Consider the following 16,427-nt stretch of genomic DNA (forward strand, 5'->3'; position numbering starts at 1 on the left):
CATCATATTATTGGACTGTAATTATGCATTAATGTGTTCATACATCGCTGCAGCTGTTTAAAGGTTGGGCTGATTTAAATTAATTTGCTGCTGAGTAGATTAATACATCATCACATTATCACTTAATTAATGTTTTTCTTTTATTAATAAACTAAATCGACAAAGGAACAAAAAACTAAAGCTGTCAAATAATTGTAGTGCAGTAAAAACACAATATTTGCCTCTGAGATTTAGTGGAGTAAGCATAAAATATAAAAAATGGGAAATACACCTCAAAGCATTTAGCTGCCTATATCTTCTTATTGAACACATAGTTGAGGGTACTATATATATTTTTGCGTTTTACCCCCATTTCTCCCCAATTTAGTTTAAATGAATTCGTCCCCACACACATCTGCTCCTACTGACTCACCTGCCAGTGAGGAATGACGTATAGAGCCTTCGATTCGTCCTACACAGACTCCTATTCCTCCCACCCAACACTCCTTGCTGATAGGTGCCGCCCGCTTATGCATAGACATATGAAGGTATAGACGCCTCTTCCGGCTCTGGGGCGTCTCTCAACAGAAGGCATGGAGGCAACGGGAGGCGATGGCGATGCGTGATTGCATTGGCAATCTTTCCCGAGATTCCTTGCGAAGCATAGCGGAAGCAAAACGGAAGAACGGAAGGGGACGTTCGGTTGGCCAATCAGAGGCGTGACTCCCTCTTTCCCAGCAGCACTTGCCTTCCGAGATTCCGCTCGACTTCCTCCCCCCATTGGAGACAGGTCTCTCCGACGAAAGTGCAACGACTAAATATCTATGGGCTTACGTGCAGTGATGTGAGCCTCCCCGCCCGGCTTCCCTCCCCCAACGCAGGCCAATTGTATAGTCGCTCGACACCGCGTTGGATTCGAACCCACAACCGTGGTGGTGGCCAGACACTTTGCCACTGCGCCACCTGAGCTAATCTTGAGTTGTAATGAAACTCTTGAGGCTGTATAAGGATTTGTACAGCCTCAGAGTCAAATGAACACAGTATTTTTGAGGGGTACCAACCCCTCCAATAAATGGCTTTTGATTATGTCATATGGCAGCCAAATCGGGATTAGAGCACAAGTTTACGGACTTTGAGGATATTACAAATTGCCAGCCAAGTCTATAGAACGTAATGTTTCTTTAGGGCACCAAATGACAACATAAGACGCCACGTGGCCGCCCCTCACTTCAAAGTGTGATTTTTCAGTGCATGTCACCTTGGGCTGTTCCTCCTTCAACAGAAGAGGTGCAGTAATGAGGTTCTTGAAAGGCTTGTCTTCCTATAGATTGTGCGTTCCTTCAGGAGAGCGCCATACACCCTCTGCGCTCATTGCTCTCTATAATCATATACCTTCCTCAGCCCTCCTCCGACTCCTCTCCTATACACAGCTGTTCATGAATGCCTTCATGGACGAGTCACTCCGGTGTGTTCATTTTTGCCTGCCCTGTATGGCTACAGTTAATCAAACAAATCGATTTATAAAACAATAGATAATTTAATAAAATATTAATCATTGATTATGATTAAGTGTCGAGTTTGGAAGCACTCGTTATCAGTAAAGTAACCTCCTGCTGCCTCCTGCATTATGTGCAAATTCAAAACAGGTGGTACGCATGGGCTGTTGAGTGATAGTCAACGAGCATTTCCAAACTCCAGAAAAAAATCACCTGCAAGGAATTTCTTGACAGAAAGGAGCTCATAACAATGATAACAACAGTGGATTTTTATGGAACAAACACTTAGAAAGATAGAAAGAGGATAATTTAAGCTTTTCGTACAGCTCAGCTGCAATGTTGGCGAGTTTGACGTTTACAATAAAGAGGACTTTTCTGTTTGGATGAATAGGCTGTCAATGGGAAGTTGCACCTATAGCACCTTGCTGGCAAGATGGCCGCGGTCTGAATATCGTCAATTGGACATATGAGGTTTCCATCCAACAGAGACAATATAAATGTACTTTGTAGACAGGAGTCCCTCAGGGGTCTATAGTTATACAAGCTCACATTGCAACACCCACAATGCTAAAAATAGTAGCAGAATGTCATCCCTCACATCCAATAATAATCTATTATGATACATGAGACGTTTTATGCAACATGAAGATGAGCCGCTTGCACCAGCACTTGATTTGATAATAGCAAGCCTGTCATCAATTTATGACAACAGGGGCCCTTGTTGAAAGGCCACCACGGCATTAGTCATAATTGTATTATGACAAATGCATGTTTTTTAATAGACTGATCACATAATTGCACAATTCAACCGCTTAAACAGAATATACTTTGTCGACTGGGGGGTCTACTCTGTACGTGGTCCCCTCCCTTTGTCCCTCTACTACTACACCAAATATATTTGCCGAAAATAGGCGATTTACAAGCTCACAATGTTGCTTGTAAATCGCCTACCGCCGGTACTTTCAGCAAATGTTTGTATAACCCACGGTGTGTCAGGTGAAGACCCAGAAGCAGAACCAAGCAGGCAAACGGATGAAATCCAATGACTATTCATTAACACAAAACTCACAATGCAGTGTAGCAGGACATATACGCAGACATCAGGAATTCACTGTAACACTGACTATAATCTGGCAAGGGAACGCTGTGACTGAACACAGGGAGGCTTAAATAGACACAGACTAACTAGACACAGGTGCAACAAAACTACAATCAAACACGATTGGCTGGCACTGAACATGACACAGGTGCACTCAAGTTAGCAATGGGTAGGTGAGATCTCAATGCCACATTGGCCGCTGTTTGGCCGATGTGTGTTGAAGGAGGGGCGGAAGAATTTACAATGGGGAAGGAAGTACGCCGGAAGTGTGGAAGACACGTTACGTCATGCTGTCACTCAAGTGTATGGGGTGAATTTAATGCCATTATTATCTGCGTAGTTTTACAACCTGCGTCGTAATTACACTTCACCATAGAATCTCATACGTACGTACTTTTACAGAAACGTACGTCTTTAGAAGGACCTACGTGTTATTTGTCCCATTGTAATCCAATTCACACGTAATTTACAGTTCCTAAAATTACGAATAAAAAATCACGACTAATGAATTCATAAGTACGTAGGTACGTTTCATCCATTACGCCCATCCATTTCTTACTACTAGGTACGTTTCATCCATTACGCCCATCCATTTCTGATATTACGCCCATCATTAAAGTCACGTATCACTCATTACGACCATCTCAATATAGGAGTCATTTTGGCAGTAATCTACCATGGGAAGAAGATGTACGTAAATGGACCAATCAGGGAATGGGGGCGGAGCCTCCGGTTGTTAAGGGAACCGGCACCCCATCTCTGAGGAGGACACCCGCCCTGGTCCCCGGCCCTATCTCGGCCGTCCCTGGTCCGTTTCGGACAGGGGGAATCTCGTTGGAACCGGGCCGCCGTCCCGGACGCGCTCCCGTCGGTCTCGTGCCCAGGTGGGGGTCCGCGGGGGTCCGCGGCGGAAAGGGGCCTATGCGAGGCCCCGTAGATCTGCTGTTTTCTGGGGTTGGAAAACTCTCAACCAGGGCCTGGGAACCAGGCACCTGCTCTCCGCCGGTCCCCTGGGGTCCCCTCGTATGGCGCCGCACGGTGGCCACGGCGGGTACTGCGACGGAGGGGGGGTCTGAGCCCTGGGTGCTCACAGGCCCAGGCACAGACACCATCTGGGGGGAACTTCTGACCGAGGCCTCGGCCTGGTCGTGGAGACTGCTCTCCAGGGGTCCCTTGGGGTCCCCTCGTATGGCGACGCCCGGTGGCCACGGCGGGTACTGCGACGGAGGGGGGTCTGAGCCCTGGGTGTTCACAGGCCCAGGCACAGACACCATCTGGGGGGAACTGCTGACCGAGGCCTCGGCCTGGTCGTGGAGCCGTGGAGCCCTCGTATGGCGACGCCCGGTGGCCACGGGGGGGTACTGCACACTGGGTGTTTGATCCCAGGCACAGACACTCGAGGCTGGACCTGGCCCCTGTTCCCACGCCTGGAGCCACACCACCACTCAGGCACAGGCACCCAACACCCAACACAGGGACCAGGGGCTACACCCTGGGGACCTCTGCCCGGGGGAGGGCGCCCACACCCGGCCATGCACTACCAACGAACTCCGGGGAGCACTTCCAGGGGGACCCGCGCTCCGTGGGTCCCCGAGTACCCACCTTTAAGCACCCCTCCTGGGCCTTAAGTGGTGGGGTCCCGCGGCCGAAAGAACCGCCCGCCCCTGGGACTCCTCTATACTTAGTGCGATTTAGCAGACAGGCCCGGGGAACCAGGCGCTCCGCCCGTCCCCGAGTACCCACCTTTAAGCACCCCTCCTGGGCCTTAAGAGGTGGGGTCCCGCGGTCAGAGGGACCGCCCGCCCCTGGGACGCAGATAATAATGGTATTAAATTCACCCCATACGAGTGTCTGTGCCTGGGATCAAACACCCAGTGTGCAGTACCCCCTCGTGGCCACCGGGCGTCGCCATACGAGGGCTCCACGGCTCCACGACCAGGCCGAGGCCTCGGTCAGCAGTTCCCCCCAGATGGTGTCTGTGCCTGGGCCTGTGAACACCCAGGGCTCAGACCCCCCTCCGTCGCAGTACCCGCCGTGGACACCGGGTGTCGCCATACGAGGGGACCCCAAGGGACCCCTGGAGAGCAGTCTCCACGACCAGGCCGAGGCCTCGGTCAGAAGTTCCCCCCAGATGGTGTCTGTGCCTGGGCCTGTGAGCACCCAGGGCTCAGACCCCCCCTCCGTCGCAGTACCCGCCGTGGCCACCGTGCGGCGCCATACGAGGGGACCCCAGGGGACCGGCGGAGAGCAGGTGCCTGGTTCCCAGGCCCTGGTTGAGAGTTTTCCAACCCCAGAAAACAGCAGATCTACGGGGCCTCGCGTAGGCCCCTTTCCGCCGCGGACCCCCGCGGACCCCCACCTGGGCACCGCGAGACCCCCGGGAGCGCGTCCGGGACGGCGGCCCGGTTCGAACGAGATTCCCCCCGTGCGAAACGGCCCAGGGACGGCCGAGATGCCCCGCGGACCCCCCGCGGACCCCCACCTGGGCACGAGACCGACGGGAGCGCGTCCGGGACGGCGGCCCGGTTCCAACGAGATTCCCCCCGTCCGAAACGGACCAGGGACGGCCGAGATAGGGCCGGGGACCAGGGCGGGTGTCCTCCTCAGAGATGGGGTGCCGGTTCCCTTAACAACCGGAGGCTCCGCCCCCATTCCCTGATTGGTCCATTTACGTACGTCTTCTTCCCATGGTAGATTACTGCCAAAATGACTCCTATATTGAGATGGTCGTAATGAGTGATACGTGACTTTAATGATGGGCGTAATATCAGAAATGGATGGGCGTAATGGATGAAACGTACCTAGTAGTAAGAAATGGATGGGCGTAATGGATGAAACGTACCTACGTACTTATGAATTCATTAGTCGTGATTTTTTATTCGTAATTTTAGGAACTGTAAATTACGTGTGAATTGGATTACAATGGGACAAATAACACGTAGGTCCTTCTAAAGACGTACGTTTCTGTAAAAGTACGTACGTATGAGATTCTATGGTGAAGTGTAATTACGACGCAGGTTGTAAAACTACGCAGTTAATAATGGCATTAAATTCACCCCATACAAGTGATTACTGGCCAATCACAGCGCATCTTTATTTTTTTTTGTCAGCGTTTGGGAGTGCTCGTTGGAGCCTGCGTACCACCTGTTTTGAATTTGCACATAATGCAGGAGGTTGCTTTATAGTGCTTCCAAAGTACAACACCTGCAAGGAATTCCTTTTCTTTCTTTACCGTCGGACCCACGGTTGTCCAGAACTACCACAAAAGGCTTCTGCCCGGGCTCTGGACAGGGCCCAAGCTCCATATATGGAGCTGGCCTGTTATGATATCAAAAATATGTTTTGACATCTGCATAGACTATACATATTTGGGCATGCCTGACAAAGAACTCCATATATGGGCATGAAAGGGACACAGACATAATAACTGGGTGGGGCATACATTTCCAATTGCATCGTTACAAGTAGGCCAGAGCCCAACAGGCACCACTCTAGTTAACTTAATGGCAAGATGGCCACCGACACCGTGTGTATATGGCATAGAGCAGGGGTGCCCACACTTTTTTGACTTGAGGTCTACTTTTAAAATTGCCAGCTCAAGGTGATCTACCAACCAAAAGATAATTATCCCTTTGCTTAAAATACTCAAAAGATGTACCTATATGGCGAATAAATAAATAACATTAAGGCATTAGGACTTTCAAAATCTAGGTTTCAAAATCAATTCTATTTATTTATCTTTTCAGTTTCCCCGCATTGCAAAGAAGAGACTTCATTTCTGACTTTTTCGGATTTTCTGACTTGATCTGGCCTGTTAACATTTTCATAGACCTGGTTGCTTGTTTCTCTCTCAGTCACGAAATGTGGCAACCGTCAAAGCTAGTCCTAGTTTGTTTTGGTTGTGATGCATGGATGATGGCATCATGATGCTACCGCACAGACCACACAGAGACTACCGTGGAGGCGCGGACCCCCACGCAGACTATCGCGGACCCCCACGCAGACTATCGCGGACCTCCGCGGGGGTCCGCGCCGACCTCCGTGGGGGTCCGCGTCGACCTCCGCGGGGGTCCGTGCCGACCTCCGCGGTGGTCCGCGCCTCCGCGGTAGTCTGTGTGGGGGTCCGCGGATAATGGGGGTCCCCGCGGAGGAGTCTAGTCCATTTATTTTTTAGAAAAGGGTCCTTTGGTTCCATTTGAAGCAGGCTAAGGCTACACTCGCAGTTAGAGACCCAGCTCCCATACCCAACTTTGAGAATAGATTAACGGCGATATAACGGCCCAGCATTAATAATCATCTTCCCACTCTCCATGGAAGTGATATGTTTTAGGCTTCTTTGCCGCGCGCATCTTGCTATATGAACAATGATGGATAGATATCCTTTTAATTTGTTTGTTTAACAACAGAACAGACCGACGTTCTCCTTCAAAGCCACCGGCGCGCCGCCGCCTGCCCGAGGCGAGGATTGTTTTTCTTTTTTCATGGCAAGGCCAAGCGGTCTACCTGCGCAGCGCTTGCGATCGACTGGTCGACCGCGATCGACGTAATGGGCACCCCTGGCATAGAGTATAAAGAAGGATAGAGACTGATCTGGCACGAAGCTCCGCCCCCTCGGCTATTCATGTCAGTGGAAGTTGCTCAGTGGCGTTTTGAAGCACCCGGAAGGACCGTCTCAAAACGTCTACTTGGACCACCACATTTTGGTGGTCCAATGCGGAAGTGCAACCGAGCGCTCAATGTTAAAGCCCAGCTGCACGGGGTTTCCCGGTCATGAATCCACGGGTCCGCCTGTAGTCCCTCCTCTTACCACTAGGGCCCAGTGCTTCAACGTTGGAGTGCCTCACTGGCCCCTTGGTATATGGTCTATGATGAGAGACACAGACAGACACTGAACATTTTATACTACAGTGGCATCCACCCTAGCACCGTACTGACACAGACACACAAGAAAATATAGCACCATCTGTTTAGTTTTTATTTAATGTTTTACATATCAAATCAAGCTCTAAAAAGAGAGAGAGACAAAGAGGCCTTTTGACTTTGAGGTTGATAGCAGAAGAGGGATGACAGTAATTCCCAGTGAAGGCAGGCGATAGCAGAGGATGACACACACGCATGCACACATATACGCACACACACCAGCCATCATCGCCACTCTGCTTTTCATCTCCTCTGGACTGTGGCACGGTTCTATCAATAATTTATAGGCCCAATGGTTTTTGATAGATCAGGCATGCACGCGGCCACGCGCATACGCGCACACACTCAATCATGCACGTACACACTAGCACATAGGCATGCACACTTTAATATCTTTCTCATCAAGTAGTATCCCAGACATCTATCCACTTGCGGTGGTGGAACAACACTCCCATTATTTACATACGTAAAAGTATCAATACTGCATTGTAGAAATACTCTGTTACAAGTAAAGGTCCGGAATTCAAAATGTACTTGAGTAAAAGTCCAAAAGTATGTACCTTAAGTACAAAAAGTAAAAGTACTCATTGTGCAAAATTGGTGCATGTGTTCTGTCCAACGTAGGCCTTTAGATCTGCTATTTTCAAATGGCTGAAATGTATAGGGCTTAAGTGGTTAATAGCAGATCTAATAGCAGATGTAATAGCAGATCTAAAAACTAGTAACTAGACGTAAACGTAGTGGAATAAAATATGTGGATCTGAGATGTAGTGGATAGAAGTAAAAGTATTGTAAATTGGAACAACTCAAGTAAAGTACAAATACTGAACCACACAAACTATCCAGACCTTTCACCCACACCATCTCTTCAGGGTCGCGCTGCTGAGCATTCAAGGGTTTTCATGTGAATCCAGGCGGCATCCATTCTCAACATATGTACTAGAAATGCAATCTGTCGAGGTGCTAACTTGTGCCTTGCACAAAATTTGGATACATGGCCTACGTGTGCGCAAGCAGAGCACGCAAGTACTGCTACTAACTAATATCTATTACAACTGCTGTTATAAATCCTTTAGACCCGTTATTGACCTTATACCAACCCTGAAATGTACCTTAGTTACATCACCATCAACAGCCAATAAGGGACCACCATTTTTACCCACGTATCTTAGTTACATCATCAAGAATGGTGGTCCCCCATTGGCCGACGGACAACACCGACATACGCACACCGACATACATGCACTTTGGCTTTGTAGGGCAGAGTAGTTCTCTGACATTTTCAGTTCAAGCCAATTAAGGACCCCCATCTGAAATCGTATATTGTGCCAGGGTCCAGGGATGCCTATAAGGGACGATTTTAGTTGTTAGATTAGATTGAGTACATCATTCTACAACTGGATACTGATTGAGTACATCATTCTACAACTGGATACTGATTGAGTACATCATTCTACACATGGATACTCTAGGTGGAGAGAGTGAAACCTATGATCTGAATACTAGTCATTCTTATACATTCTCTTACTGAGTTACAGTAACTTCAAGCTGGTGAAACAATACTGAAATTAAAGTTCCTCATTTAGCTGGGGACCCCCTGGAACCCCCCAAGGATCCCTCAGGGTTCCCGGACCCCACTTTGAGAACCACTGGTGTAGAAGAATGAACACTGTTGAACATCTCAACGCACGCACACACCCACACCCACACACGCACACACCCACACACCCACATACCCACCTACCCACACACCCACACACCCACGCACCCACGCACGCACCCACACACCCACACACCCACACACCCACACACCCACACACACTTGTTTATCATGTAATGATGTTTTTCTCGTTTCAGATCTTACGGAGGGCTGATAAAAACGGTAAGAAACACACACATGCACACACACATGCACGCACGCACGCACGCACGCACGCACGCACGCACGCACGCACGCACGCACGCACACAAGCGTGTCCTTTTTTTGAATGGAAATTTGGATCAAGGCTCTCTGATAGTGTTTTAGTTTCCATGGAAACTGAGCACGGACCATGCCCCGGCTTGGCTCGACTCAAACATCTCAGCATTAGCAAAACGATCAAAAAATAAACACGTCACATCTATATTCTAAAGGATGTCTGCACCCAGGCTATGGAACGGAAAATTGATTTTTCGAGACTTAGAAAGCAAAATGTTGCTATCGTGCAGAAACCTCCAGAAATCTCTATCATTTTACTTTTGTGTTTTTTTGGTAAACGCCCTACTTGATCATACTACAGTGTCACACAAAAGCATTTCAGCTTGTTCATCAGCAATTCTCCTCAGCAGGAGAGTATATATGAACTAGAAAAAGTGCCCTTCTGGGAACAGGTCTCCACCAGGAGGATAGGAGTGTGAGTGTGATGTTTGGCAAAATGTTTAGGAGCAATATAAACGTGTGTGTGCGCGTGCGTACATGCGTGCGTGTGTGTGACGTGGCTTGGCCTGTTGTAGCGCCACCATGAGGCTGAAAACTTTCAAGTGGCATTTCTTCCAAAGCCTAGTGGGAATATGCATGCACAGTTTCACCACAATCGGACGCTGCGTTGAGTAATTGTGGCGATTTGTACAAAGCGGGCTACTCCTGAAAAGTTTAGAAGCCAATCGTAGCCAATGAGGGTGGATTATGAGAAATCAAACAAACCCGTCTTGATCACATGACTATGGAGAGCATGTGTACCGATTTGCGTGAAATTTGGATAAAATCTGAAGGAGTAATATTAGAAAATGTGTTTTACATATGTCGGCCTCCTGGTGGCGCTATAAAGAGCAGATGTGAAAAATTCCAGGCAAAGGTTTTTCCTTGGCCTCTAGGGAGTTGGCATACAAAGTTATCCACAGTTCCGTGCAGTTAGAGGTAAAAACACTTTTCTGCCAGTTATAGCGCCACCATGAGGCTGAGTTGAAAATGTTCATGTGGCATTTCTTCCTCGGCCTAGTGGGAATGTGCGTGCACAATTTCACGGAAATCACACAATGTGTTCATGATTTGCAGCATTTTGTTTGAAACTGAGCACTCCTGCTTGCTTTGGAAGCCAATTTTAGCCAATCAGGATGGAGTCTGAGAAATCTGAAAGACCCGTTTCGTTGAATGGCTCTAGAGAGACTGTGTACCAATTTGCGTGATGTTTGGACAAAATCTGTAGGTGTACTGTCCAAAAACTTGTTTTGCACAAAGCGGCCTCCTGGTGGCGCTATAACAGGCCGTTCTGGAAATCTTGGGGCAGAGGTTCATCGTTGGCATCCAGGGAGTGTGTGTGCAAAATTTGGCATCGACCGGGTTAACGGTGCCGGAGATTAGCTGATCACAGACGGACGGACGGACGGACGGACACACACACGGACGGACGGACGGACGGAGTGCAAAACATACTCTCTCCCCATGCCTTCGGCCTGGGGGAGACAATTAAGTAAGGCCTGAATTAAGTAAGGCCTGAATTAAGTAAGGCCTGCATTAAGTAACTGCTGTTTCTGTCACAAAACGAGGTCGATCTTTTCACTGTGAATAAAAGCATCAACCTGTATAACTATGAATGAGGTATCACCAAACGAATAGTTAAATGTCAAATATATAATACACAATATGCAGATTTTGCTGATCTGCTGAAGAGCATACAAGACCACTGTCTTTGTTCCCACATTTAGTACGAGGAAAATACACGTAATTCCTTAACTCTGGAATATATCACTCCGACATGTCATTCATTATGCAGCGAGACGAACTATTACATTATCAAACATTTTCTGCAAATACGGCAGTCAAGCCAGATTTTGCTGCTTTTTTACCGTGTATTTCTCTGGAAGAAAAACTGCCTGCAGTATATTTGTCAGTCACCAATGTGTCACTTGTCACTCGGCATCAGTTCTGTGATCAAATGGAATGACGGGGATTTGGTATGTAATGATTTAATAAAAAATGTATTGCGATGCAAGATATTGCCAAAACACAGGAATACAGGATAAAATACTATATAAAGTTTGCTACTGTATTGAAAAGAAGATAAGAGAGGACACAGTATTGTACAAAATAAATTATTAAAAAGATAAGAAATAACTTTGTGTAAGAGAAATAACTAGAAAAAGTGCTCCTCAGGACGAGCGCCGGTCTCCACCAGGTCAGGAACGTTTGGGATGTTTGGACAAAATGTGTAGGAGTAACAAAAACATCCGTGAGAGCAATGTTTAGTTGTAAATGACATGATGCGTTTGTTTACATTTGACTGTCATGTTGGATTGGATACGGCATTACGGCACAATATTAAGCAGCGCAGATTGATATGAACAGGAGCTCTGAGGCTTTGATTGTACAGCGGTCTGTTATTGAGCCCAGCGGTCATTATCCATAAATAACACACAGCTGAATTCAGTGATTGACCAATCAGAATGAAGCATTCAACGAAGCCGTGTAATAAAATAGAATCATGTATTTTACCAGGGGAAAAAAAATAACTGCCTGCAGTATATTCGTGTCGCGTGTCACTCCTCTTCAGTTCTGTGACCGAACTGAGTGACGTGTGACCAAGCCGAGTGACGTGTGACCAAGCTGAGTGACGTGTGACCAAGCCGAGTGACGTGTGACCAAGCTGAGTGACGTGTGACCAAGCCGAGTGACGTGTGACCAAACTGAATGACGTGTGACCAAACTGACGTGTGAAAAAGAAGGATCAAATCCCTCCAGCGTCTCAGTATGATGTAGTGTGAAGCATGGTGTCTTTGTTCCACCACTGCTCCAAGACTATTTTTAAGTACAGCTATGTACTATATGAATATGAGTCATAGTCCTTGCCTGACGCCACGGCTTGGTGGAATTGAGGGCACGATCTCACATGCTAGTGTGTGTGCGTGCGTGTGTATTGTGCTTGTTACTATACTTGCGAGGGCCTAATGTCCCCACAAGTATAGTAGATTTTGAGTAGATATTGTGAGGACAATTTATTTTCCCGTTCCTAAACAAGAGAAATGGTTTTATGGTTCAAAATGATTTGGGGAGTTATCAGGCTTACTACTGTATATCAGGCAATTCTTTTGCTATATTTCAGCAATGTCCTCACAAGTATAACAAATACATGCGTTGTGTGGGTGTGAGTGTGTGTGAGTGTGCCTGCGTGTGTCTTTCACTCCTGACATACTGTAATGTGAAAGCTATATAAGCAGGGCATCACCTGCAGAAGTGAAGAGAAACATTGTGCCCATTAGTCTCTGACCTTGCAGGCACATGTTCAACCTGGACTGAGTGCATCCAACCCTCTTACACTGTCTATCTCTCCTATAAACTGTCTCCCTCTCAGCTTTCCTTCTGTCTGTCTCTCCTATAAACTGTCTCCCTCTCAGCTTTCCTTCTGTCTGTCTCTCCTATAAACTGTCTCCCTCTCGGCTTTCCTTCTGTCTGTCTCTCCTATAAACTGTCTCCCTCTCAGCTTTCCTTCTGTCTGTCTCTCAGCTTCCCTTCTGTCTGTCTCTCCTATAAACTGTCTCCCTCTCAGCTTCCCTTCTGTCTGTCTCTCCTATAAACTGTCTCCCTCTCGGCTTTCCTTCTGTCTGTCTCTCCAATGCTGTCTCTCTTAGCTGTAATTTCTCGTGGACTTGGTATCAAACTCCCCAAATTCACCAGAACACTGCTGACGGTGTGCATTCTGTGCTCTGTCCCCATGCAGACGATGGGAAGCTGTCCTTTGACGAGTTCAGATCCTACTTCTCTGACGGGGTCCTGACAGCCGACGATCTGAAGGAGCTCTTCCACACCATCGACACCCACAACACAGAGTAAGTCAGGGATTCTCAAAGCTGGGGGGCGAAAGTGTGTTGCTGCATGGGCCAGGGAAAGGTAGATAATAAAGTCGATTTTCTCCTCATTTTAGAATGAAAATCTTGGGAAGATTGTGTGGCTTAAGTTGTGATGATGACCATGAGGCCATCAATGGTTCAGATTCTATTATTTCCAATGGAAGAGCTACGTGAACACAGCTGTTCACGTAGCTCTTCCATTGGAAATATTAGACTCCAATGTGTTTTCGGCCACCTCCTTCACACAGATACGGGAAGTAAACCTCGGTGTGAGGATAAGATCCCTTTGGGTAACATGGTTCTGTGCAGATCCACATCAAACTGATCTCCATCTCTCTGTCAGTCTGTGACCACACAGCACAAAACACACACGCCCGCACATTTACTCCTGCCTCCAACTGCACTTCGCTCCCTGAGCACTTTCATTCACGCATGCCACTCACGGCCGTTTCCATAGCAGCAGCAGAGTCCTTTTTGATTTGGAGGGTTTCACGTCATCTTCTGAACTCTGCTCAAGACGTGTTCCTGACAGCAGATATGACCTCAAGTCAGCGTCACGATTATTTCAATGCTTTTGCCTCGATTGTGATTGATGATTGATTTCTTTTAAAATGTGAAAATGGAAGTTGACCCACGTTGACCCTAGTGATTCAACGCATGGAATTCAATGGCCCAAACCACACCAAAGGGTCGAGACGGTTTTAGCATTAACTCCTTGCAACCGTTTGGACCCAAGGAGTTGCATGGTGACCCTTTGTTGTGGTTAGGGCTTTATAGAGACGAAGAAAGAGAGATAGCTAGAGAGAAAGAGAGAGAGAGTTAGAGAGAGAGAGAATTAGAGACGAAGAGAGAGAGAGACAGACATAGAGACTCAGACGCACGCACGCACGCACGCACGCACGCACGCACGCACGCACGCACGCACGCACGCACGCACGCACGCACGCACGCACGCACGCACGCACGCACGCACGCACGCACGCACGCACGCACGCACGCACACACACACACACACACACACACACACACACACACACACACACACACACACACACACACACACACACTTTGCACATTTTGAGAGTATCACAATGATATTATATTTATATATTTTTACATACTTTTTATCATTATCATTCAAATTCGGGGGCCCACTTGCAATATCCTCACGGCCCACTAGTGGGCCCCGGCCCACAGGTTGGGAATCACTGCATTACGACATATAGTACAATTTTCCATCACCAAGATGTTGGTTTTCTTGCTTTTGTTGAGAACAATAATAAGGTTAGTTTGTGATGATTCATCATAGACTAACCTCACTGGTCAGTTGATAAAGTGACAGGGTGCCCACTTCCATAGATCTATAATTATGCTAGTGTTGAACGCAGTGTCACTCCAGAGGGAAATTATCTATTCTAGATTTGTTGTTGTGCAACATGATGAGACATATGCATAAAACGAATTTTCATATTTGTGTTTTTGTGTTAAGGTAACTCCCTACTACTTGATCATACTACAGCATCACACAAAAGCATCAAAAGTAGCAGGTTGACAAACTTAAAACGTGACGCTCTCCATTCCCATTGACTACAATTGGCTTTCAAAGTTTGCGGGAGAGGCATAAAATGCGCTGTGTTGTCCAATTGGCATGAAACTTTGCATGCACACCTGCCAGTAGCCCAAGGAAGATCTTAGACTCCAAAATGTTTCAAATCGGCCTCATGGTGGTGCTATAAACAGGATGCAGCCCTGGGTAGGCAACCCAGTCTGGCTGGGACATAAATTCACCGGAGTTCACTTTTCTATGTTTATTTATCTACTCTCAAGTTCTGTTCCATGAGATTTACTCACTTCCAAATAGCTCCAAAAACATCACAGGTTTGCAAGGTTCATTGCAACAGGCACTCTGCTTTTCAACTTTACATATAGAGTACATATTATTCACCACCCCTCCACGTGCACGCACACACGCACGCACGCATGCAACACACACACAAACACACACACACACACACACACACACACGCACACACGCACGCAGAGTTGTCCTGATTTTAACATTTAACATTTTTCAATGATTTTCATAATTTGTTCATTGACGCATTTATTTCTCTGAATTGTTCCTTTTCATTTCATTTTCAGTAACGTGGACACTGATGAATTATGTGGTAAGTAAACCGATGTATGTATGGTGATATTTTAACAGTTAACAGTCAGGAACTTACTACATATGGAATATATGATGTACACAGAGAGGCGTGTGTTTTAAAATAGATGTTATGGTCATCACCTGTTGTCTTGGGAGTGACTGAATATGTTTTATATATTCATTGATGTATTTTGAAGAATACTTCTCCCAGCATCTTGGTGAATATGAGAATGTCCTCGCTGCCTTGGAGGACTTGAATATGTCCATACTGAAGGCCATGGACAAGACCAAAAAGGTATGTGTAGCATTTACTTCTATGTCATAGTAGGTTAAAGCAGTTCTCTAACCTTTTAATTTCAAGGACCCCCACATACAACTTTTGCATTTTTGCATTTGTACACTCATGTTTACAGACCCATTTGGAACCCATTCAAATACATATGGCGTGCCGTTAGTGGTATGCTATTGGAGCGTACAAAGCCTCTTGGCTCTCTCACTGAGGAATAGATGGGAGAGCAGGTGTTGTATGCTCGTCCCTGGCGTGCCGAGCGCTCTCGCTCGCTCGCTCCACTATGAGTACAGCCCAGCACACAGTCACACACACACACGTGGTGTTAGATGAGGTGTTAGTGTTTCCAGTGAGCCAACAGTACAGGGCCTTTTGGAACCCACTCAATGACACTTTGAGACCCACTGATGTAGTGTTTCCAGTGAGCCAACATGCACAATAGCAGCAACCTGACTCTGTTTGACCAGAATGGTGGAACAGAGCCTTAATTAGTATCATCAGTACCACCTGTGAAGTGTGGAAGAGGCCCGGAAGTAGGAAGAAACTCTTTCCAAAATGGCATATTTGCATATACCCTATTTTAATAATATCCTAGTAGTGAAGTTAGGTCATCTCCGCTTTGGTCTGACTGCACAATTCATCATGCGTACGATAGTGCTAGTCTGTCAGTCC

General features: G+C 47.1%; 1 protein-coding gene across 1 annotated transcript in view; it reads left to right on the forward strand.

The window, feature by feature from the left end:
• necab1 (N-terminal EF-hand calcium binding protein 1) overlaps positions 1–16,427 on the forward strand; it is a gene marked incomplete at its 5' end in the record, with an annotated part of 50,929 nt that overhangs the window by 763 nt on the left and 33,739 nt on the right. Inside the window, 4 exons of the mRNA XM_079522584.1 lie at positions 9,352–9,376; positions 13,188–13,296; positions 15,460–15,485; positions 15,664–15,761. Of these exons, the coding sequence (XP_079378710.1) occupies positions 9,352–9,376; positions 13,188–13,296; positions 15,460–15,485; positions 15,664–15,761 (258 nt within the window). The remainder of the gene's footprint in view (positions 1–9,351; positions 9,377–13,187; positions 13,297–15,459; positions 15,486–15,663; positions 15,762–16,427) is intronic.

The sequence above is a fragment of the Electrona antarctica genome (assembly GCF_951216825.1).
Source record: "Electrona antarctica genome assembly, chromosome: 15".
Classification (NCBI taxonomy): Eukaryota; Metazoa; Chordata; class Actinopteri; order Myctophiformes; family Myctophidae; genus Electrona; species Electrona antarctica.